Source organism: Hyaena hyaena, unplaced genomic scaffold (genome assembly GCF_003009895.1).
Source record: "Hyaena hyaena isolate Hyena2069 unplaced genomic scaffold, ASM300989v1 scaffold_165, whole genome shotgun sequence".
Lineage (NCBI taxonomy): Eukaryota > Metazoa > Chordata > Mammalia > Carnivora > Hyaenidae > Hyaena > Hyaena hyaena.
Window position 1 is genome coordinate 791,880 of NW_024080797.1, and position 24,744 is coordinate 816,623.

At 46.6% G+C, this 24,744-nt stretch overlaps 1 protein-coding gene across 2 annotated transcripts in view; it reads right to left on the reverse strand.

Moving 5' to 3' along the window:
- The window catches only part of FRMD4A (FERM domain containing 4A), a 311,284-nt gene that overhangs the window by 181,080 nt on the left and 105,460 nt on the right, over window positions 1–24,744 (reverse strand). For both annotated transcript variants that reach the window (XM_039239976.1, XM_039239977.1), the window contains exon 2: window positions 5,627–5,692. In XM_039239976.1, coding sequence (XP_039095907.1) covers window positions 5,627–5,692 — 66 coding nt within the window. The remainder of the gene's footprint in view (window positions 1–5,626; window positions 5,693–24,744) is intronic.

Genomic DNA, 24,744 nt, shown 5'->3' on the forward strand with positions numbered 1-24,744 from the left:
ACAAGATTTTTTTAGCAGTCCTATTAAACAAGGTCTGATTAACTTTAATTACATATTTTCTTTTACCTAGTTAAATATCCCCAAATAGTTCATTTTCTTTTTTATTTAAGGTTTATTTATTTTTGAGAGACAGAGACACGTGCGGGAGGGGCAGAGAGAGAGGGAGACACAGAATCTGAAGCAGGCTCTAGGCTCTGAGCTGTCAGCACAAGGCCCGACGCGGGGCTTGAACCCATGAACTGTGAGATCATGACCGGAGCTGAAGTTGGACACTTAGCCAACTGAGCCACCCAGGTGCCCCCTCAAATGGTTCATTTCCAACATGGAATCATCAATATAAAAATCATTAATAAGACTTTTTGCTTTTTTTTTTTTTTTTTGGTTTTCGTACAAAGCCTTCCAGATCTGGTGTGTGTTTCACACTCACACCACCTCTCAGTTGGGGCCGCCCACATTTCAAACGCTGCTGTTTCACTACACAGTGCAGCTTTAGATCTTTCCTGATGTTTCTGTCCCAACAGCTTTCTCAGAACTGGGCACACCGTGGAATGTACAACCGGAACCCAGCTACTATGTTTCATCCTCCTGAAAAAAAGTTGGCTCCACTTCTCAGAGTCACAGGACAATCTGTTCCTCTATTTTAACAGAAGTAGATGGTCAGCAAAGTGTCACCAACGGCCACCGAGAGACTGGGTCAGAGGGAGAGACGCGGCAATTCTGGAATGCTGCATGGTGTCCCGGGGCAGCTTCCTGAACAGAACACAAAGTGGGGTTCATGGCGGCAGAGTTGTGGGGGAGGAAAGGAATCTGATTTGTAAAGCTCTACCATCCAAGGGAAGAATTCCGGCCAACAGAGCATAACTTCAACTCGTGTCCAGCGCTGGGCAGAGCCCAGACGCAAGTACAAGGCACGCGTCCATTGTTCCTGTGCTGCTCTGTCTTCCTGTGAGGCAGCTGCCATGTCGCGTCCTAAGCCTCAGGAGAACCTAATAAGGAACGGCCACACCTCAGCCATTCCAATCTAGTGAAAATCTATTCTATTTTTAAGAAACTCAAGAGAAAGAATCCGGAATCTTCCCTGTTAACTGTTTCCAGCTCCCCATCTACTGACCCGCACTGTCAGGAAATTCTCCTGGGTCTTATTTAAATGATTCTTATCAAGGCTAAAGCACATTTCCCTTTCTTTGCTTTCAAAATGCTCCCTTAGCTACGCAGAATAAAAAATGAAGAGAGTAATTTTAGAGGAATAACCACCTGAAGATAGGATTTGAGAATGTTACTTTAATACAGAACCCTGACGACACCCTCTTATCTGAATACAAACCATCAGGAAAAGACTGCTAGAGACACGTACTTGATGGTGGTCTCTCTCATGCTGCTGCAAGCTTTTCCGAGTACATTTCTAACTGGTTGAAACAATTTTGGGTGACAGAGCAAATGACAGTGTCTCCAGGGTGGATGGGAGGGTGATCTGGCTGGAAGTCCGTCACACATCCATGACCAAGGTCAGAGGCTTGGTTTGTCTCTGCAAGCCCACATCATCATTCCAGCTGTCCTTATGTGGAATTTAAGGACTTACGGAGTCACGTGGTAATGCTGTGGGTGCCGCGGGTTGTGGATTTCAAGATGAACCTTTTAAATATTAAATCCCAGTGTGTGCACTCTTGACCTTTGCCCTCTCCCCTGTGGGGGTACTATGGGGTTTACTCAGGGCAATCGGGGATTTGGAAACACAGATTCTGCCCAGTAATCCCAACAGGGCTTTATAAGAAGCATTAAGTGTTGGGATTATGGCCATTTTGTTACAACCCAGAGAAGGAAACGCTGCGGTCACAGAGGCCAGGTCCGCACCGCGGCAGGAAAGGACCTGTGAGGGCGCCTGGTTATCAGAATCCTTCTGGTCGGAGGCAATTCTTGTTAGCTGTTGATTCCAAGTCACTTGACTCTTTCACGCTGTCCAAGTTCTGTGAGATGTAGCCTTCGCTGCGTCTCTAACCCTAACAGTGGCTGAAAAACCAGACCTCGGATCTCTGCCGCCAGTGCCTAACATTACTCAGCGAGCCGCCCTTGTGTAAACTGCGTGCTTCTCCGTGGGAGATACACACTTCCCCCAAACCTGCCCCTCCAGCTACCAGCCCCTGTCGGGTAAACGTGGGCAACATCCAACCCTCCCCATCTCCCCATCTCCGCAGCTGCAGATCACAAGACTAAGAAGGCATCTCTTCATCCGAGCCTTGTCCCAAATACTCTGAAACTGGTCTTCAAACCAACAACAGCACTTCATACACCTGGGTGACTGTGGTATAAATGAATCCGCAAGGGTGTCACTCTGTGGACTTAACAACATCAAAAGGAGAATTATGGGATCCAAGTGTTTTATTCTATAAAAAACTTAGCATGGGTCCAAAGGAACTCAACAATAGGGATTCCCTTTATAAAGGATTTAGTCAAAAGAACATAATCCTGAGCAAGAGAACTGTGTAGGAGAGAAAGAAAAGTCATATTTAACTTGGTGTTTGCCCAATAGTTTTAACCTTGTTTCTCTATGGCTTGCTGAAGTCCGCTTTGTAATAATGCCAAAAAGAGTTTAGAATGGTTCCTTTTTTTTTTTTTTTTTTAAATCTATAGTGTTTTTTGTGCTAAACTAGATTCTCTGCCAAGCAATTGGTTCTATGACAAAAAGTCCTTAGGAGAAATAATACCAGGGCATTTTAGGATTAGCCCATTCTTTTTTTATTATTATTTTTTTTTGGATTAGCCCAATCTTTCATTCCACAGGATCTGTTAAGTGACATTTGTGCTGGGTATGTGGGATACACAGTGATCATGATGCACACTCAGCCCTCAAACTGCTGGTGGCTCTGGGCAACAGAGTAAACAGGCAATGGCCATGAGCTGTGACACTGAGTTGTGGCAGTGCTGTAAGAGGGGACCCGCAGGGGAGGGGACACAGCCAAGAACCAGACTTGCGGGGAGATCAGGGGGAAGGGCCAAGAGATTGGGGGAAAAGCATCTTCTAAGCCATGAACTGGAGGCTTCACAGGAACCAGCAGGACACAGGGGTTCGGGCGTGGGAGGGAGAGTTCTAGAAAGAGGGAGTAAGTAACATGTGACGCGTGTACCAGAGGGGATGGGAAAAGCAAGACTTCTCAATGTCTGGATTGTGAAGGGCTCAGGATGGCCCTTCCAAAACTGTGCGCAGCAGTAACTAAATATCTTTTCTGTGACTCAAGTCCACTTCCAATGCCCTGGTTCACAACTTCCCAGGGCAGGCTGGCCAACAGATCGTAACTTCGCTGCCACTTGAGGCCTGATTTCCTGTTTGAGACAGTGGCTGCTTTCCATACCTCTAAACGTTGATTGAAAAAAAAAAGGCATCTAAAAACCACAAGGCTACTCCCCTATAAATTCTTCATGCTGATGCTTCACAGGTGAAAGCTCCAAATACTTTGTTAGCAATTTTGCTAATGGAAGAGATCTTGCCCACTTTACACTTCCTCTGTGCTGCCTCACCTCACCCCCCAAATCGAAACCAGAAGTCTGACTCTTAATAAGCCCGTAAATCTTGGAATCTAGCCTAATAAGGACATAATCCCAAATATGGGAGAGCTCTATACACACGGGTAAATTAATGACAGTGTTTACCGGTAATAGCAGAAAAACCATAAAACAAACAGAAACCCTTAAATGTACCCAAATGAGTGAACGGTTAGATAATAATGGTATATCCATTTCTGGAATTTATGTTGATATTAACAAAGCTGAAAACTTATAGCAACCTGGAAAATGCCAGTGAAAGACAGCGTTAGGTGGGAAAATAAAATATATGCAATTACACACACTATGATGACAACCTTGTAAGAAATACGACGACGAATAATGCTGGAAAGGAATTTGCTGAAATAAGACTAATAGGCGAATTAGTGTGCGGTGATTATGAGCTTTTTCCCATTTTCTCTGTTTCCTACATTGTGTTCGTAATGCCTTTATAGTTTAAGTCTAATTAAAAGTATTAATTCCTTGGGGCATCTGGGTGGCTCAGTCTGTTGAGCATCCGACTTCAGCTCATGTCATGATCTCACAGCTTGTGAGTTCGAGCCCTGCATCAGGCTCTGTGCTGACATCTCAGAGCCTGGGGCCTATTTCCACTCCTGTGTCTCTCGCTCTCTCTGCCCTTCCCTGATTCCTGCTCTGTCTCTATCTCTCAAAATTGAATAAATATTTTTTAAAAAGTATTAATTCGGGGCGCCTGGGTGGCTCAGTTGGTTAAGTGTCCGACTTTGGCTCAGGTCATGATCCTACAGTCTGTGGGTTCGAGCCCCGCGTCAGGCTCTATGCTGACAGCTCAGAGCCTGGAGCCTGCTTCAGATTCTGTCTCCCTCTCTCTCTGACCCTCCCCCACTCGCTTTCTGTCTCTGTCTCTCAAAATAAAGACATAAAAAATTTTTTAAGAAAAGCATTAATTCCTTTAAGTTAGCAATTGGAACACTTTCAAACCCACTCAGGATGTACGAGGGCATGTGAGATAAGAGTATTTGTACGTGAATCTTCCATCGCAGCACAACCAGTTCCCCCAGTGAACGAGCATGCAGGTGCCATTTCAACATACTGACAAACTACAGCCTCTTTGGCAAAATGTTCTGGGTAAAGAGGAACACTGCCCTACGACTCTGACAGACATTTGAGAATGTTGAGCGAATAAAGTTATAAAAGTTAGAGGTGAACAACAGATTTAACCTCTTTAAATCAAGTTGGGCAACTTCACGATTCTTGAAGGTTCCCAGTAAAACAGTGATTTTTTTTTTTTCAAGAGTAAGCTGAACAAGCCCAGGATCTATGATCCTAATACTGCTCTGACTTCTCAGGCCCTGATGTATGCTCAGTTTAGAGACGGAGTGATTGATTTCCTACATGTCAACGAACACATAGATGTTCAAGGGTGACGACATAATGTTGACACATGGGAGGGGGGTTACTAGGCCCTTAGAGGGAAGACAGAGCCAAGAGTATGCTTCTTTTCCCCCATCCTTACAAAAGCTTAACTGGAAAAGAGCAAATGGTTCCGGATACCTCTCTGATCAGGGAAGATGGCCAAATCTGTTTTAGTTGCAGCAAGACTTATTAATGTTATAGGACAGTGAACTCCTTCGAATAGAAACAGCTAATGGCAGTTGTGGAATTTCCTTTTCTAGAGATTTACAACAATGGGTTAGATATACATCTGGCCTTGAATACCTTAGGCGTGGTGTACAAAGAAACAGAATGAACAAAAATAGCACTCGCACACAAAAATACCATGGTGTGCTGTCCACTCTCATAGACTTCAAGATACCGATTTAAAACCTGTTTACAAATGGGTGATGGGCACCGAGGAGGGCACCGAGGAGGGCACTTGTAGTACATAACCAATGAATCATGGGAATCTACTCCCGAAGCCATGAGCACACTCTCTATGCTGTACATTAACTAACTTGACAATACATTCTATTAAAAAATAAAAATAAAAATAAAATAAAATAAAATAAAATAAAACCCGCTTACATTCTCCCCCACCCATTGGTTGATTCGAAGACTAAACTACATCAGCCTCAGAAGAAATTCAGAACGTTGGCCAAAAGCCATTTACCTGTACTAGGAGTTCCAGCTTCCTGTCATCAAGAAGATGTACTTGACATCGACGGCCCTCCGTCATCTATGAAGAAAGACAAACGATGGTTACTGAGAGTCTAACAGCCTGACGAATGATTAACAGGTGCCCGATGGTGGACTACCCCAGGCACAGTTCTCTGGGAAAAAGTTCCCCTGGATGCTGGAGTTCTACAAAGCCAAGAAGTTGCAAGGCGTGTTCATTCGTTCATTAGTTCCTTCCTTCCTCCCTCCCTCCCTCCCTTCCTTCCTTCCTTTAAAACTACTTAGGGAGCACTTTCTATGTGCCAGGCACAATTGTGGGAACTGGGTGTCCAGGAGCACACAAGGCAAGGTCCCTGCCCTCAACGAGCTTAGTCTTATGGGGGAGCTATAAAGTAAATGAGCAAATACATTCATGACCACATACCAGGTGGTGGTTAAGTGTCCCATGCTTTAATTGTTCTTCCGTTCAATAATTTTATCACCATGCATCAGGGGCAGATTTCAGTATCGGGTCTCTGCCACCTCTTCTGTCCCCCTTATTGTCTCCCTTACGGTCCCCCTTACTGAGCCCTCAGGAGCAGACGACCACCCCTCTGGCAACTGCTTTTGATTTCTGTGAAGCTTCTTTCTCCACGGGATAATTGTTCATTATACCTGAGTCCCTACATGCTTTCACCTGTGATAGGAGAACCTAGGAGGCTAAATGGTTGCAGCTAAACTTGACCCCTAACCCTTGTGCTTTTCAGTACTAACACCGCTGGCCATGTAACAGAAAGTGGACCCAGGCAGGCAAGGGGAGACCCACATCTGGTCCTGGCCTACTGGGTCCGTTTGTCTCTGCAGCCCCCTCTCACTGACAAAAGTGAGTGGGCTGAGCCCAAAGGAGGGCTGCCAAGTGTTTAAGAACTGGCTTTCTGGAAGGGAGAAGCCTTAATTTGTAGCTCTGCTGGAGCCCTGGCATCCCTCTCAAAGGACATCCTTTGAAGAAAGAGGCTTCTTCTAGATGTCAACGGGCCACCGCTCTAACCAAAACTTATCTCGCTGCACTCCAGATACCTTCATGGTGTCCGGTCTCAAACTACTGTCATGTGACAACACGGATGGTATTTCCAACACACAGAGTAGACTTAAAAAATTCCAGGAGCATGGATGATAGTGACGTCTGGTCAAATAATAGGAAATTTTCCACCCATTGGTAATGGGTTTAGAGTATCTATTACCTTTGTTTTTAATATAATGTATTTGAGTCTAAATTTATATAACGTAATGTTAATAATGGCTATATTTTACCACTGGCATGCAAAACTCCCCAAAATGTACCAACTGGCCCTCACAATGGATAAGAGCAAGTTCCAACACCATTGTCTGGACCAGAAGACCCAGAAGTTTCCTTCCAAGCCCTTGTATTTTTATATGACTCTGTAGCCCCCGTGTAAGCCACTTCTTTTTGCCCAGCTAGCAGCCACTTCAGGCATATCAAGGGGCAGGCCAGGCCAGGCTTCATCTCCTTGCACAGCTAGCATGGTCCCTTCTCAAAGAGTACTTTCCCCAGGAAAGATGGAAGAGATAGCATCTTCTCTTCTTGTGCACCAGGGATTATTCTCGAACCATTAGCATGCCCCAAACTGGTTTGTACTCCGGTGAGAAAAGTCTCCTTTCTCAGGAGGGTGACTTCCTCACCCCTCAAGCTACCATCAAGTTGGAATTCCTTAGTTAAAGGATATTAACCAAACCAGCCTGGCCTGCCTGGATGAGTCCCCAATAAAGTCTCTTGAATGTGAGTTACAGTAACGACTCAGCAGTTCCCGGCTCTGAGAAAAATGATCAAGAGAAATTTCGTATGCCCAGAAGCACTCTGACAGAGGTTAAAAGAGTAAAAGCAGAGTAAAAGCTGAGTAAAACTTCAGTCCAAAGGTTTGCCATTTTGCACATAAAAGCCAAAACAGGTAGCTGTGGCCATGAGGTGGGTCTGTGAAAATCCTTATTCATTCTTTGATCTCTTAACTTTAGGTGTTCATTGCCTTACAAGGAGAATGGGCTCCAATCCCATTAGAAGCCACCAACTCTGCACACATTAGGCATCCTAGCTGGCTGACTTAAATAAAAAAAAGAACCCAGGAGCTTCCAAAAATAAACAAATAGGGCTACATCGTAATAAAAAAAAGCCTCTGCCCGGTAAAGGAAACCATCAACCAAATGAAAAGGTAACCTGCTAAATGAAGAGAGTACTTGCCAGTCACATATCTGATAAGGTGTTAATATCTTATATAAAGAACTCTTAGGACTCAGTAGCAAAACTGCAAGTGATCCCATTATAAAACGGGCAGAGACATTTTTCCAAATGAAGACATACATTGGCCACCAGACACATGAAGAGATGCCCACATCACTCATTATCAGGGAAATGCTCATCAGAACCACATGGAGATGCTCCCTCACACCTGTCAGAATGGCCAGGATCAAGAAGACAAGAAATAACAAGTGTCAGGGAGCCTGGGTGGCTCAGTCGGTTAAGCATCTGACTTCGGCTCAGGTCATGATCTCACGGTTTGGGGGTTTGAGCCCCGCGTTGGGCTCTGTGCTGACAGCTCAGAGCCTGGAGCCTGTTTCAGATTCTGTGTCTCCCTCTCTCTATGATCCTCCCCTGCTCATGCTCGCTCACGCTCTCTCTCTCTTTCTAAGAAATAAATAAAACATTAAAAAAAAAAAAGAAATAACAAGTGCCGATGAGGGTGTAAAGGGAAGCCTCGTGCACGGCTGGTGGGAATGTAGATTGGTGCAGCCACTGTGGAAAACACGATGGAGATTCCTCAAAAAATTAAAAATAGAACTACCCTACGATACAGTCATTCCGCTTCTGGGAATTTATCCAACGAAGATGAGAACGCTAATTCGAGAAGATAAATGTATCCCCATTTTCACTGCAGCATTATTCACGATAGATAAGACACAGAAGCAACCTAAGTGTCCACTGGTGGATAAATGGATAAAGAATATGGGGCACATATATTCAGCGGAACAGCATTCAGCTAGAAGAAGGAAATCTTGCCATTTGTGACAATATGGATGGACACTGAGGGCATTAGGCTAAGAGAAATAAGTCAGAGAAAGACAAATGACCTCACTTATATATGAAATTTACATAAACAAACAACAAACAAATAAACGAAAAACCAAGTTCATGAATATAGAGAACCTACTGGTAGTTGCAGAGCTGGGGCGGGGGGACAGGGAGTTGGAGGGAATTGGTGAAGCAGGTCCAAATGTCAAAGGTACAAAGTCCCAGCAATTCAGTTCTTAATAGAAAGAACCCAAGGTTAACATAGTGGAGGTTCAAGGAAGAAAAAGCGTATTATTTCGAAATTCTTTTACAGACATTTATTATAGGTTTCAGAAAATTCTCTGAAAGGTGGGGATGGAGGAGAAATTTTACAAAGGAATGCTGCCTACCCTTATTGAATCTTTAGAACACAAAGTGGTGTGTTTTTTTTTTGTTTGTTTATTTATTTATCTTTGAGAGAGAGAAAGAGAGCAGGGGAGGGGCAGAGAGAGAGGGAGACAGAATCCCAAGCAGGCCCCTCACCTTCAGCACAGGGCCCTATGTGGGGCTCAAACTCATAAACTATGAGATCATGACCTGAGCTGAAACCAAGAGTCAGATGCTCAAACAACTGAGCCACCCAGGCGCCCCTAGAACACAACGTTTTGAACTGCATTTTATCATAAAAGGACATAAACATGTTCTTCACTTACCCACATTTTAATAGAATTGTGGGTAATTTAATAGATACAAAGGGAAATTGGTATCGCCAAGATATCACTGTATCAAATGAAGTTTTTTTGTTTTCTTGTTTTTGAGAGAGAGAACGAGAGTGAGCGCACAAGCAGGGGAAAAGTGCAAAGGGAAAGGGAGGGATAGAATCTTAAGTAGGCTCCATGCCCAGCACGAGCCCCTTTCAGGACTTGATCTCAGAACCCTGGGATTATGACCTGAGCGGAAATCAAGAGTCTAACACTCAACTGACTGAGCCACCCAGGCGCCCTTCACATTAATTACAACAATAAAGAGATTTTCTCAAAATATTTCAAAGCACGCAAAGTGTGACGTGACACTGAATTCATATCCACATGTGAAAGTTTGCCGTGAGGCTCTCATTTTTATCTGAAAAATAAAATCCTCATTCCATTAAATAATCTCACCTTATCTGCTCAGCAACTGAAGGAATTAACTACCGATCCATGAAGATCTACTGAATCTTTCCAAGTTCATTCTTGTCTTCAAAACAGCCTCCATTTTCAGTCCTGGGGAACGTATGACCACGCTCCCAATGTAACCAGGGAATTTATAAGCTGCCTCCCTTTGGAGCGGCAAAATGTCCCCCCCAAAACAAAACAAAACCAAAAAACCACACACAGCCCAGAGAACTGAGTCCAAACAGAAACCCAACTTTGAATCACCAGGGTTTTGAAAGCCCGCCTATCTTTTGATGGCACTGTTGGGGCTTTTGTTTCTTTTTCTCAAAAGGGGGACAGTTGGTTGTTTCATTCTGAAGGCCAACTGGCCTGTCCCGCTCTCCTCGGTTCGGAAAAGGTTTACCATTCTGGGTGTGTCCGGGGGGAAGAAGGGACATCTGTAGCTTTGTCTGCCTTGCTGGGCATCCTGAAGTTTTCTGTTGAATATGAACAACTGTAAAATAATGCTGCTTTGCCTGTTTTCATTTTCAGCTGCTCAGGCACAATTGGAGGCTTGGCATCCCTCTCAGAGGAAATCCTTTCGGAGAACAAGGCTTCTCCTGGCTGTGGGCTGTCTACCACCCCAACATAAATTGTCTTACTATATAATACAATTCGACACCAAGCAGGGACTGCTGAATGCACTGAAGGATGTATAGAATAGGGTTATCTTGGAAGTCGGTGTTCACCCCAATGACCCAACTCTGTGGTTAAGACACACACGGAATCAGGAAGGCTATGCATAAACAGACATACGCATGTATGATGCTGGCTTAGGTGAGCATAGCGGAAAAGGAAACAATATGTGTGGTCTAAAGGGAGCCTGTAAAATCATCGTGTGCACAGACAGGAATCGGGAGGCAAAAATAAAATAGCTCATGTGCTAGCATAACAGGCTTATGGGTAGTTCCCTCCCATCCCATCCAAATATGACTTAACATTTTTTTCAGTTAAAAAAAAAGTAAAAACAATAAACTTTATCTAGAGAAATGAGTCGTGGTGCTTGAGGTCAGCCAGAGGAAATGAAGGCTGAGAAGCTTATGTCTCAAAGAATTGGTTTTAGATGGTCAGTGTTTTTTTTTTTTTTTAACATATCCAATCAAATTAATTAGTTTATAAATGAGGAGTACAATTGTCACACGGGTCAGAATACGGAAGCCGGATGATCTGACACATTCTCTGCCTGCAGGTGGAATTAAAAGAAGCCAACTGCAGCCAGAAGTTACTCAGGCAGCACAGAACCTGGAAGGGGGGGGGGGTTATAAATATCTGTGTTTGAGGGCACCCTGCTACAATATCCTGATACACTCCTGTTGGGGGAAGGGACTGTTGTCCAAATGTGGCAGGGGAGTCCCTTCTCCAGCACATCAGGACAAAATAGACAGTCACTAACTAGCAATGACAGACTCCCCCAAACGGTGACTTGCAGACACTTTACACAGAAAGGGGCCGGCTACCAAGTTCAGCACGTGCAAACACATTTTATTAGGAACGTTTTCTCTTCCAATTCGAAACTAAAGAAACCCCACCTTAATATGCTTCGTATTACCACCCGGGTCTCCACACATCACCTCTCCCTCTCTCTGCCTCCTGTTCCCCTCCTCCCCTCCGCTTTTTGTCTCTTGCCAACTAATTTCCACACTATGGGACTCACGCAAGGAGGAGGCGCTCTGAAGAAGTAAGCCGAGTTCCGCCGTTGATAACATCGTCACAGAAATCTAATGCAGGTGTACAAACGGCTACCGGGCCACTGCTTCTGAGCTGGGAAACGCACGTGTGACCATTATTATTTCCTGAGGCACATTTATCCCGAGACTATTATCCTGAGGCCCCCGGCAGTGGGGTGAGGGTAGGGGAGGCAGTCCTCATGGCCGGCAAAAACACCTCTGAACTTTGCTTCCACACGCCCACTTAGTTGGTCTCTGGGCCCAGTAAGTTACCGCGTTGTGAATCCTATTCATTTTAGAGTGACTTTCTCAGACAATAAAAATAAGAAATATTAAAGACTCAGGGCCCCTGGAGAGCTCACTCAGTTAAGCCTCTGACTTCGGCTCAGGTCATGATCTCAAGGTTTGTGGGTTCGAGCCCCGCGTCGGGCTCTGTGCTGACACCTAGCTCAGAGCCTGGAGCCTGCTTCAGATTCTATGTTCTCTCTCTCTCTCTGCCCCTCCCCCACTCATAGTGTTTCTCTCCTTCTCAAAATAAACATTAAAAAAAAAAGAAATATTAAAGACTCACTAGGATTGTCTCAAATGAAGAATTAACAATTCCAAAACATGCTTCACTTAGGAAAGTTACCAATCCTACCCCAGCCTCCAAAAACCTGAAATCCTATCCTTTAAAATTTTACCATCATATAGACAATTCAGATTTCAAACACAGGCAAACCAAGGCCCAAGCAGAGAGCCAAGCCTCCTGGCCAGGCCCGTTAGACCACAGAGCACCCATGGCCACCGGATGGGCGGATGTGCCGGGCAGTACCTTACAATTCGCCCTTTGCCCTGGGCCCGTCTGTGGCTCAGAAGGAAATTCCAGACACATGACTACAACTTCCCAGTGCAACTAACTGTAGGAACGTCTGCTCTTGGGGTCAAAGCCACATGTCACATTCCTCTCTCATTCTTCTGAGAGCTTCCTCTCAGACTAACAAAGTCCCAACGCCTTGGCTCACATGCCAGAAAGTCACAGGATCACAAAATCTCAACTCTCCTAACACTGTCACCGCTGAGAGACGAATGAATGTAATACGTTCACAGTGGCCTCAAGAAACGCCACTGGCCATGAATGCACAGATAGAGAGGACTTCGGGCAAATTAAAATTTGTTGACAACATGCATCTATTTGTTGCTGCTCACACTTAACCTGTAGCATGGACATGCCAGAGAGAATAAATGATTATAATGTAATGTTAGAATATCATAACAGGCCTGGGTAGCCCCTGCCCATAATCTTTACAGATTAAGGATATTTTGCCCAGTTTTATTATAATCTTCCCCCTCCCCCCCCATCAGAAACCTTCCTTTTTTGTCTTTAAGTGACATCACATTAAAATAATGCAGTAGTGGGAGGAGACACAAGGTGCTAGACACCAGAAGTCTGACTCAGAGAGAATGACCTTGTCCCCGTTCGGCCCCCCAACCTCTGGCAAACTGTTTCGTCTCTCCCTTGACCACGAGTCTCCTGGATTTCAGAGAAAGACACACACAGGCATGTCCTTCAGACCCTGGGCTGTGGCATCCTGTTGTAACTTTTACAACCCAGATGAAAGTGATCAGTGAGGGGCACTATGGGAAACAGATTCACCAGGCGGTGCAACGGGTTATAAAGGTTCAAATTGCCTTGTGTTCTTCAAAGCTCAACCTTCCACAAGTTTGCATTTGAGAAGGGCACAAGGGGGCTCAGAGCTTTACCAGAGGAGCTCTGTAAAGCCTGTACCCATTAGACTGGGTCATCTTGAGGGTTTGTTTTAATGTTTATTTATTTTGAGAGAGATGGAACACAAGTGGAGGAGGGGCACAGAGGATCTGAAGCAGGCTCTGTGCTGAGGGAAGAGAGCCTGATGCAGGGCTCGAACTCATGAACCAGGAGATCATGATCTGAGCCGAAGTCAGACTCTTATCCGACTGCGCCACCCAGGCGCCCTGTTAAGCCATGTTTTAAGGCTGCGGTTGCTCAGATCCCACTTCAGCCTTCAGCAAAAGGAAACGGGGTTTTCTCCACAGGAAGAAAAGTCATGGTGTCGTGGGCGCCCTGAGGGCTTGGGGGCAGCACAGGGCCGCTCGCTGCTGTGGGGTGGCAGTTCTAACCCAGACTCTGCAGCCCAGAAGACCCGTCGGGTGTGATTGAGCCACAAGTCCTACAGGACAATCCCCCCCCACCGTCTCCAGATGCTGCTGCAGGGCGGAGGCTCAGGGAGCACTCACAGTCTCTGGGTCTGACGTTTAGAAGACGAGGAAACGGACGCAGACAGGTGAGCAGTGAGGGCAGCCAGGAAGCTCCACCAGTGGGCTTACGTGATCCCAGTGAAGAGGAACTTGACCCAGAGTTAAGCTGTGGGCTGTGGGGGGGGAAGGACGGGAGGGAGAGAAGGGTATTCTTCCCATCTTCCAGCACCTTCTGTTCCAACAGAACACTGCAATCGAGGACAAGCTATGGTGTGGAGGTCGGACAGGTACGTTGCAGACGCGGAGAGACAAGGTCCAGTCTGCGCCACCAGGGCCGGAGTGGGACAGACCATGCCTCTGCTCTGACTGAAGCCAACCCGTCTGAGCAAACGGGAAGGAGGAGCCGGGCACCAGGAGACCCAAAGGCGTGGACTCCGCAGAGAGGCTGGGGGCCCCGCACCCCAAGCTGAAGCGCAGCGCGGTCAGCGGTGAAATTCGGGGTGAAATCCTGCGCCGGGCAAGCATCGCGCATCCCGGAAGGCAGCAGCGCCGTCCGCGTTCCCGTCCAATGGGACGCCGCCGCCCCGGAAGCGGATGGTCCCGCTGGGTCTCGCGAGAGCACCTTCTGCAGCCGGGCTTTCCGGGACCTCACTAGGAAGACCCGCTCCCCTCCTTCCGCACACGGCTGCAGGGCCCGCTGTCCGCCAGGCCGCGGAGCCCGGGCTCTCGGCACACACGGGGAGACGTGATCCTGCCCGGCCCGGGGCTGCAGTGTTGGCAGAGGGGGCGGCGAGGGACCAGGGCCTGCCCCTGACAGAGGAGAGGAGCTGGGGGTCCCAGGCTGTCGGAACAGCGACTGGAGGGAGACAGGAGGGAGGACCACCGAGCGGAGTGGAATCCAGCTCCGACCAGGGCAGAGGCCTCGGGGAACGCTCCACGGCGCACTGCGTACCGGCCGTGAGAGGCGAGCATCCGCCCGTTGGACGCTGAGCCATCTGGGATCAGGCCAAGCCTCACCCGGCCCTGCGCGTCCCCTCGGCCGGTGGGGCTTCGAACTTCTCTCCTGTGAGGGCCGCCCTCTGCCTGACTTCACCCGCGGGCTCCCGGGACGCTCCCCGCGCGCCTGTCCTTGGCCCTGCACCGAGCCGGGCGCCAGGACACAGCAGTGACCCAAAGAACCACGGCCTCGCTCCTCGCAGGTCTCCAGCTGGAGGGAGAGACGGACGTTCACTTTGGCTCCTTCTTCAGACCCAGCTCTGCAGATGCTCGCGCTTTCCCGGGCCCGCCCGGTCCGGCCGCGGGTTCACCCCTGCCGCCGCGCCCGGACCGCTCCCCGGGGGCTCACGGAGGACGGGAGGCTGGCTCGGCGCCTCACCGCGTGGGTTTGTGCTTTGTGCCGGCTTCACCACAGGCAAGCTGGGGGGTGACCCACTCCGCGTCACTGCACCAGCCTGTGTCTCGTTCCCTCATCGAGGTGACCAAGACCATCGTGGTACCACCCCCGGGGGGGTTGCTGCTGGGGGGAATAACTGTGTTCACACACGTAACTCCTTACGCTTCGTACGTAGGAAGCTTTCCATCAGTATTATCTTCAGAAGCTTCCAGTCGGGAAGTGTGAGGCCCCTCTGAGCAGGAGAGAGTGAACCTCCCCGCCCAACCGCAGGGTGGGAGCCTGCAGCCCAGGTGAGAGGCTGAGGCTTTCTGTCCACTCACACAAGAAGTTGTGATACTTGGCAGGGTGGGTTGGGATGCTGGTGTGGACAGGCATCACCTGGTGGGCTGTACCCTGCATTGAGCAGAGCTCTCTGGAGGCCCTGGCCAAACGTGGAGGGGACACTTTGTCCAGGCAGGGGCCCTGGATGGCCAGACCTTCTCCCCAGGAGCAGCGGCTCCCAAAGTCATCCACTGCTAGCTGGCAGTCACCAGCAGAGAGCTGGTACAAGGAAGCCTGGAGCAGGCCTAAAAAAGGACATTCTGGAAAGTCAGTACATGACACATGCATCAATACTGGCTGGACAGCAGGCACTCAGGGCCAGGCCCAGTCTGCAGTGTTCATGGAGGAGACAAAGGTTCTTGCACCTGTTTCTCTGGGCAGGTGTGGGGTGCTGTTCTTACTCTCACACTGTTCCCAGCACAGGTGTCCATGCAGACATCCTTTCTATGTGGCTGAGGGAGGTATGAGCCGCCAAGAAACAAAAGATGCAAAGAACCAATAAGAATCTACCTACCCAGCTAACATCCCACCGTGCCCCTTAAAGTAAGGACAGACGCAAGAAAATGACACGTGTTCTCTGTCAGGTGGCATACTGACTCGCATATCTTGGTGGCAGAGTCTTGGGGAAGAAAGGAGATGCTTTTCCGAAAGCAAGAGTCAAATATCTCCTCTTCTTTGGCTTTGATGACCGTACTTAGAATCTTTAGAATAGAAAAGGAGGACTGAGAAGTAAGACAAGGACCCCAGACACGAGGAAAACAGTTTATAAAGTCCAGTGACAAAAAGGTCGACTCTATGGACTCTGTGAATATCGTTGATCTGGGATGGAGACCTTTTACAAGTAACAATTTCATAACATAATAAAAATTAAATTGAAGGAGAGCGTGAAGATTGAGACATCCAAAGAACACGAAGTATCCACGAAGAGAACTCCCAAGATTTGCGTATAACATATACAGTGTGTCAACAGGGTGCACGACTTTATATTCTGTACAAACGGGAGGAATATTTTCAGTGTGTCACAGTGCGTTACAAATGGGCAGGGACAGAGATGGAGAACCCAAGTCGACATGTAAAAGAAAGGAAGTAGAACAATCAAAGAGCCTTTAAAGGTATGTTGAAGGTAAGACGAGGGAGGAAAGAAATGTTCGTCGTCTGGAGCGAATCAATCTTTGTTACAAGATGAACTGCTGACCTACTACTCAGTTCTGGTTTGGTTTCAACTTTCTCAAACAAGGAGGGAAATGGTGGGGCTGGCTAATACAGTATAAACTGCACCTCCTGCCCTAAAATAAATTCCACATGGTTCATAAAGTTAATGTTAAAAATAGGGAATTTATTTATTAAGGTTTTCTGAGCATGAAAGCAATGGATGAGCTCCAAGGGAAAAAATGTATATGTTAGAATACTTTAAAAATACATCATTAAAAACAAGAAGTAATTATATTTCACAAACATCCTGAGCAAGTAGAAAAAGCAGCTGCAAATTTTGGGGAGAGAGGGTTGGCAACTATAATGAAGGGTTAATATACTAAAGATAAAGTTATTTCATTAGTAGGTAATTATAAATTAATGCGATGTATTAATACTAATACCCTACAGGAAAGAAAATTAAGCTGCAGATGGCTAAGGAGTTCATACGCTTTGGCTGGGTAATTTCTCTTGTAGAGAAGAGATGTGTGTCTGTTTCCAGGAAGCTAGAGAGTCATCTAGTGACCATTGTCATGAAATGAGAGAGCAGGGTTAAAGGGCGATGTAGGATAATGTCTACCATAGCATGTGCTCATTCAGCCAGGGCTTATGGTACACAATTTTGTGCAGGGCATCTTATTAGATATGTGATGATGAACATGATTTTGTTCCCGTATCGAATGAGCTTCTATGTCCCACAGAGGAAATACTGACATTCACAGGCGAGTACGGAGTAATCTGTGTGACAACGGGGTGGGCGTAAGATGTTCTGGGCACAGATGGGAGGGACAGTCCTTCATCTAGGGGGCTGGGCAATACTCGGGTGAGCAAGTGCTATGTGACCAGTGGGACATCTGGCAGAGACGGTCTGAGGTCAGAAGGCCTGGAATGGGAGAGAAGAGGGAGCAGTCCGGAAACATGGACTGTGCAGAAGAGGTGAGAGGACGAGGAGCAATGAAAAAGCCACCTATTTATGATGCCAAAAGGGAGGAGCAACCATATACTCAATGGCCTCAGGGTGGGTCCATCACTGATGATATAGTAAGGAGCCATCGAACATCGTGTTCAAATCAGTTTCATCCTAACTGACGCAGAAATGAGGGAACCTGCAGTGTTGGGGCTCGGTGCCTCAGAAGATACACATGCACTTGGAAAATGGTACGGAAATACCATCAGCTGTCTTTCTCAATACCTGCATTGTCCCCAGTGACTTAGAACCAGACAACAAAAGTGTGCTCACCAAATTTACAGTTGACACGGAGGTTGAGATGGTAGCTTCAAGATCTAACAGCTGGGATCACATTATTTATAGTGTTGGGTCCTATTCTTAGTTCACATGCTAGAAACATAACATCCTGAGTAATGGAATGAAGAACCCTCCCATACTCCACCATGTTTAAGCCATTTCTGGGAAGCTGTGTTCATTCTGGGCACCACAGTTCACATGGGAAATGAAAGAAAGTGGAGTAAGGCGGAGCAGAGTAATCAGATTGCGTAAAGATCTGGAAACCAGGTCTTCTCAGGACTGGCAGGAAAACTAAATGCCAGCCTATACAACAACGACTCTAGTGGAAAGGTAGCACTATAATCTGTTGCCTGTGCCAAGACATGTTAGTGAGGGAAGAGGGAGCGACTGTTGATTCCATGAAGATAATAGGTATAAATTCAGGGTGCCTGAGTGGCTCAGTCGGTTACATGTCTGACTTCGGCTCAGGTCATGATCTCAAAGTCTGTGAGTTCAAGCCCTGTGTCAGCCTCTGTGCTGACAGCTCAGACCCTGGAGCCTGCTTTAGATTCTGTGTCTCCTTTTCTCTCTACCCCTCCCCAATTCATGCTTTGTCTCTGTCTCTGAAAAATGAATAAACCTTTAAAAATTTTATTAAAAAACAGGTATAAATTTAACTGGGCATGCCTGGATGTAGGGACTTGCTAACTTAATGATTAAATGCTAATGTGATGATTAAATTTAATCATTCAGTGAGGAGGGAGAACTTTGCTTTGGTGGGCAGAAACGGAATCAATGAGCAGAAGTTCCTGAAGACACATATGAATTCAAGAGAAGGGAGAACTTTCAAACAAGGCATCGTGGCTCACAATGGAATGGGTGACCCTGTCATTACTGCGTGTGATCAGGAAGGGGCCAGAAGACCTTTAGCCAGGGATCTTATAGAAGGGGTTACTGACCTCCAGGGGAAGGTGGGACAGAAACATCCTAAGGTATGTCATGGAAATATGTGCACACCTACAGACAAGAATTTTTTTAAAAAATTCATTCTAATAACTCATGTATTATTAATGCTTCCTGCTACAATATTACATTTGATGAACCAGATAACTGGCAACATCCACTCCCTGCTTCAGAAACTTTAAAAACCGCACCACAGGCTGGCAGGCACAAACACATCATTCTACTTTTTCTTCCTACCAATTTCCTTTGTATAATCGTGCAAGCAAGTGTCCTATATTTAAAACGTAAGGCTGCATGCAGTGGTCACGTGTGTCTGTTGCCGGTTTGGTATCCGTGCCACTCGGTAACCAAGAACTTCAATGACATTTTCTTCATAACATGATGAATATGCCTAAATGCTCCAATGTCTAATTCCATCTGGCATTTTAAAGTAAAAAAAAATTTTTTTTCAATTTTTCCTTATTGTGATTATAGTGTGATTAGTGGGATATATATTTACATGACATATATCCTTATTCAGCATGTATTTTTACATGAATTAATAAAAATTTATCAAATAATATTTTCCTTATATATTTCAAAGGCAATTCCAAAATACAGGGACTCAACAACTTACTTTGCATTCAGTGAGACAGGTTTTAACATGCCTATTCTGTGGACACACAGCCCAGAACCCAGGCTGTGGAATATATGCATTCTTTGCAGTATATGTGGTCTATAGGGCCACATGTCAAGTAAGTAGCATTGATGTCAATCTGCCATCACTGGTAGCTGGGGTGTCTTGCCACATAATTTGGGAGTGGGTTTTCCTTTGCTTAAACAATCCCCATTGTGTGTTAATTACAGGCAAGCTCTCCATTATCTTTGGGGATGTAGGGGACAGAACAGAGTATTCGAGGCCATCTGCCAGACACTGCAATTCTATTCTTAGGTGTTTGGAATTCCCTTCTTAGGTGACTCTTGAAGCACAGTGGGAGAAGGCCACCTACAAAAGTGACATGACCCACCTGCTTTCACAGAACCTGCAGGGGACACGAAACAGCCACTTGCACTTGTCATGCTTGGGTCCAGGGGACCAGGGCTCAGATGTCAAGTCCTCCGGGCTTGGAAGGAAGCATTCCAGCCCAACAGCTGGCTCGTTTAAAGATTCATGCTTAGATCAGACCAACGTTGCAGGAGCATCGCAGCAGAGCTCCCTGAAAGGCCACGGGTGACCCGATCTGGAAAGCCACAGTCCCGCAGCGTGGTCCCAGCTCCTGGAGACAGCACCAAGCATTCGCCCTCCCTGGCCAGATGCCCCAGCAAAGAGCTGAGGGGAGAGCTGAGGAGCCTCAAGTGCTTACTCTTCGGGGAAGTTTTTACAGCTACCTTTGACATCTGCAAGGAGCAGCCGATCTGGGCTGGAGGCGGCTGCCTGGATATTTAAACAACAGACTTCTCTGGAAAGGACTGTGCTGGAGAGACCTGGCAAAGACTCCTCACACTCACTCGAGCCGCACTGGCGGCTCCCTTCCTCTCTTCATCTTGTCGGAGGTTTCAACACTGGCTGGCTCCCCCACGACCCACCCCAGGCCCTGGCGGAGACCTGCTCTTGGACAAGCTTCCAGAGCTGTGGCATTTCTTCCCCAATACCCTTTAAAACTGGGGGTGGGCATAAGGCTGGGAAAGGAAGAGAAATGGCGGGAGGGGGTGGCAGAGGAGGGAGGGAGGGAGAGGATTCCAAAACCAAAGAGGGATTCCCACCCCCCTTCCTCTTCACCCACGGTCCACAAGTCTCTCCGTGGAAAAGCTGTCACAGGAAATGCAACGTCTCAAAATGCAATGGCCGTTTGGCAAATGGTAGAACTAAAAATATCCAGGGTACATATCATTAGTGAGTAGTTACAGAAGTAAAGACGTTATGTGTATCTGCTAGTCAAATCAAAAATTCTAATTGGACACAGAAACAATTTCTCAAAGCTTTCCACAGGAGGTAATTATCGTGTTGACTACACACAGAAAATGAGGATGAAGTTGAGCCTACTGTTTGGGCTGTTTCCATGAAAAGCGGAACGAGGGGCATGTTTTTTGCCTGTATCAGGACTGATTACATGGCAGGGTTCCTGAGCATTCCTGTCTCCCGATTGAATCAGTAGCGCTGGTGTCAAATGGTTTACATATGTCATCCCAAATCCTCTGGACACCAAATTTGAGTGTACTTTCAGCATATGCTTTAGAAAAGGCCTGGAAATGAGTCTGTGATTAGGGAACCGTGTAGAGAGAGTAGGGATGTTACATCAGAACAAATACAGGAGGCAGGAGGAGCAGGTGCATCTTAGATCCTTCATACTTCCTAGCATGGAGCTTTAGACACACGAGAGTCTCAGTAAATATGACTGATTGCAAGCATGGAGTTATACTTCTGGATCGTGGTGAAGGCTTCATATGAGAAAACTTATCAAATAAAGGGAGGGGTGTGTGTGGGTGGCTCACTTGGTTGAGCGTCTGACTCTGATTTCAGCTCAGATCATGATCTCATGGTTTATGGGACTGAGCCCCACACTGGGCTCCATGCAGACAGCTCAGAGCCTGCTTGGGATTCTCTCTCTCCCCTGCTCTCTCTGCTCCTTCCCTGCTCATGCATACACTCTCCTTCTCTCTCTCAAAATAAATTTTAGAAACTTAAAAAACAAAAACAAAAAACAAAACCTTATCCAATAGGACCCTTTAAATGTGTGCAGTTCATTGCATGAAAATGACCTATCAATAAACCTGATTGCAGTGTGAGGGTTAGAGATACTCCCTTCACACATCAAAAAAGAGACAGACCCTCAGGAGGACGCGGAGAGTTCCACCCGCAGCAGCCACCTCAACACAATTCTTCACCTTGAGGAATTACTTCATTTTTTAGATCTTATATTCTTTTCATTTCAAGGTTGGTGCTTACAGTGTTTTCTCAGATCTGGTCTTATTCAGGGCGGAGGCCTGGCATCATTACACATCAGCTCCAGGTGCCTGAGTCCCATGTCACTGGGCTTCCTCCTCCCCCAGGCTCCCCTAGGATTCTGTATAAACTTGCCAGCGCACCATGGCCACGTGACGATCTGGTAGGTGCCTCAACGCAGCATGTGCTGAACAGAACTGACTTGTCTTCTTCCCCAGCCCGCCTGGTCCACAGCCTTCCGCTGCCAGGTACGGGCAACTCCACACTAAGTTCTGTCCCTTGGGCCCCACTTGGGGACTTCTCTCTTCAGCCCACACCCTACCCCAACCCACCAGAAAATGTCATTCGTTCTCTCTAAAATATCCAGACACTGAACACTTCATCATCACTTTATCACCTGCCCGACTTTTGCAGTGGCCACTCATCTGGCACCTCCTGCTGGCCTCACAGTCTGGTTCCCATGCAGCACCATAAAACTATCCCTGTGCAGCCCAGGTGGGCCGTGGCACTTCCCAGATCCGTACTCTTCAATGCCTCCTGCCCCCCATTGGAAGCCTTCAAGGCCCTGTGTGATTCCCACCTCTGTGCCCCCTTCACTCAGTCTGCTCTTCCACATTCATCTCCTTACTGTTCCCTCCATGTCACTCTTTCCTCTCAGAGCCTTTGATGAGCTCCTGCACCTGGATGGAACGTCTCCCTCAGACACTCTCATGGCTCCAGAATTTTAAGAAATAAATCACTGTAGTTTATAAGCCACCCAGTCTATGGTATTTTTCTAGCAGCCCAAAGGGACTGACACAGTGCATGAGAGTCAATGTAAGACCTGAAGTTTAGGAAACAGGGAGCTTCCAGGTTGGGGTGGGTCCTTCTGTTCCCTGTTAAGCCCTGTGGTTTATAGGAAATGAAGGCGGGAGAGGGGATAATGAGGGGGGAGAGGTGACATGTAGGTGCTGCAGGCCCAGGCGTGTGCACACGTGCTGAGCTAGGAAGGTGGGAAAGGGGTAAGCTATGGCCATCTTATAATAAACCAGGAACGAAAGGGGAGGTGCTCAACTACAAGTGGGCACCTCACCCCAAAAGAATTTGGGAAGGAAACACCTGAGCGAGGTGCTGGAGAAATGGACTGTAAAGGCTCGAAGAGCTTAATACTAGTAATGCATCAAAGAGGAAGAGGGAGGCAGACTAGTGACTCATTTATCACAGGACAATGGTTGCTGAGCCTCGGAGGAGGAGGTCAAGAGCAGCCCAACAACCACTGGTAAGAGGGGAAACTGAGCAATGCCTCGTGAACTCTGGAATATGTCTAGAGGCTGCGCCTTTAAGGAGTTAGAGTTAGGGGAAATTGATCAACATCTCAAGGGAGAATCAGCCATTTCATAGCCAGGATGATGGGCAGACTCCTCCCAGTGAGAGAGAAGGGCATGAGCAAGTGCTGGGTGCTGGTTTCTTTCTTGCTTACTAATCAACAGGGAAACAGCAGGGTCACGAGTGTCCTCACTCCCACCTGTGCTACATGCAAATAAGCACATGGGCTCAAATACCTACTTTTTTCTATTTCCATCTGTCAAGAGAAAACAATAGCATAAAACTTACAGTTTAGGGGCGCCTGGGTGGCTCAGTCGGTTAAGCGTCTGACTTCAGCTCAGGTCATGATCTCACTGGTCGTGAATTCAAGCCCCACATTGGGCTCTGTACTGACAGCTCAGAGCCTGAAGCCTGCTTCGGATTCTGTATCTCCCTCTCTCTCTGTCCCTCCCCTGCTCACTGTCTCTCTCTCCCTCTCAAATATAAACATTAAAAAATTAAAAAATTAAAAAAAAACTTACAGGGATTTTTCAGTCGGGTTTTGTCAGTTCCCTAAGAGTATGGTCAGTTATACTGACACAAAGAGAAGAGTTTGGCTACATAAGAAACAAAACAAAACAAAAAACTATGGTTATAGATATTATTCTTTGAGTATTTAGATACCTTTCCCAAGTTCAAAGTTCTAGATCTCTGTGTCTAAAGAGGTATAAAATCTCTATCGACTCAGTTACAACTTTAGGAACAGGATGGCAGACAAACTAAATTGTGGTGGGTTACAGAAACCATACTTTCCACAATAAAGAAAGAAGGAACCACAAATACCAGTTTATATTTTCTCCATAAAGTGACTGGCTCACTCCACCCTGTCCAGGCAAACTATTCCCATAAGCTGTCCCCAACGGTTCACCTAAAATACATCCTTGCCCTGGATCTGGCTATAATGTTCTATAAATACCTCCTTTGTTTTTATATTTATTTAATGCTCTAATTCTGCTGCCTGTGTGCCTGTTTAATCTGTCTCCAGAAGACAGACCATCTCTCATTTTGATTTATTTTATTTAACACCAAGAAGGTTATTAAGTACTTAAATAATTTCTGATGGCCATTATGCAAATCAGTATGTTGATTTCTCAGGCTACTAGAAGCCCTCTCCCCCACCCCCCTCCCCACTATATTTTCAGAGTCCTCAGGTTGTGGGTGCAACGAGAAAAAAAAAACCTCCCACCAGCATCTAGTACAGCTCAGGTTCTACGCTTAGTTCTGCCATTAACGCTTTGCATTAATTACTTGAGCGCTACATAAATAAGGAAACAGCAGTTGAAAATCTTCCTAATTAATGGCAACGAATGAGTAGTAATCAAAGAACGTTACACAGGGATTTGATTTTTGCCTTTCTTGTGGAGGAAAAGACGGCATCACCACTGACTGACATAACCTTTGTAATTCTTGCCTTTGATTCTCGTATTTTTCTTTTTCAGGATAAAAGCCCTTCCCCATCATTTTTGAAGACCAAAGAATGCAAATCCGCTCTCTGCTTTTTTGGTGCAATCACAGAATCACCTCTCTTCTCTTCCTTCCCCTCCCCCAACCAACACTCACCATATTAACTGTCCCAGGACACACGGGGAGTCTCACGGATGGGTGCCTTCCTTTCTTAGTAAACCTTTTCCATCCC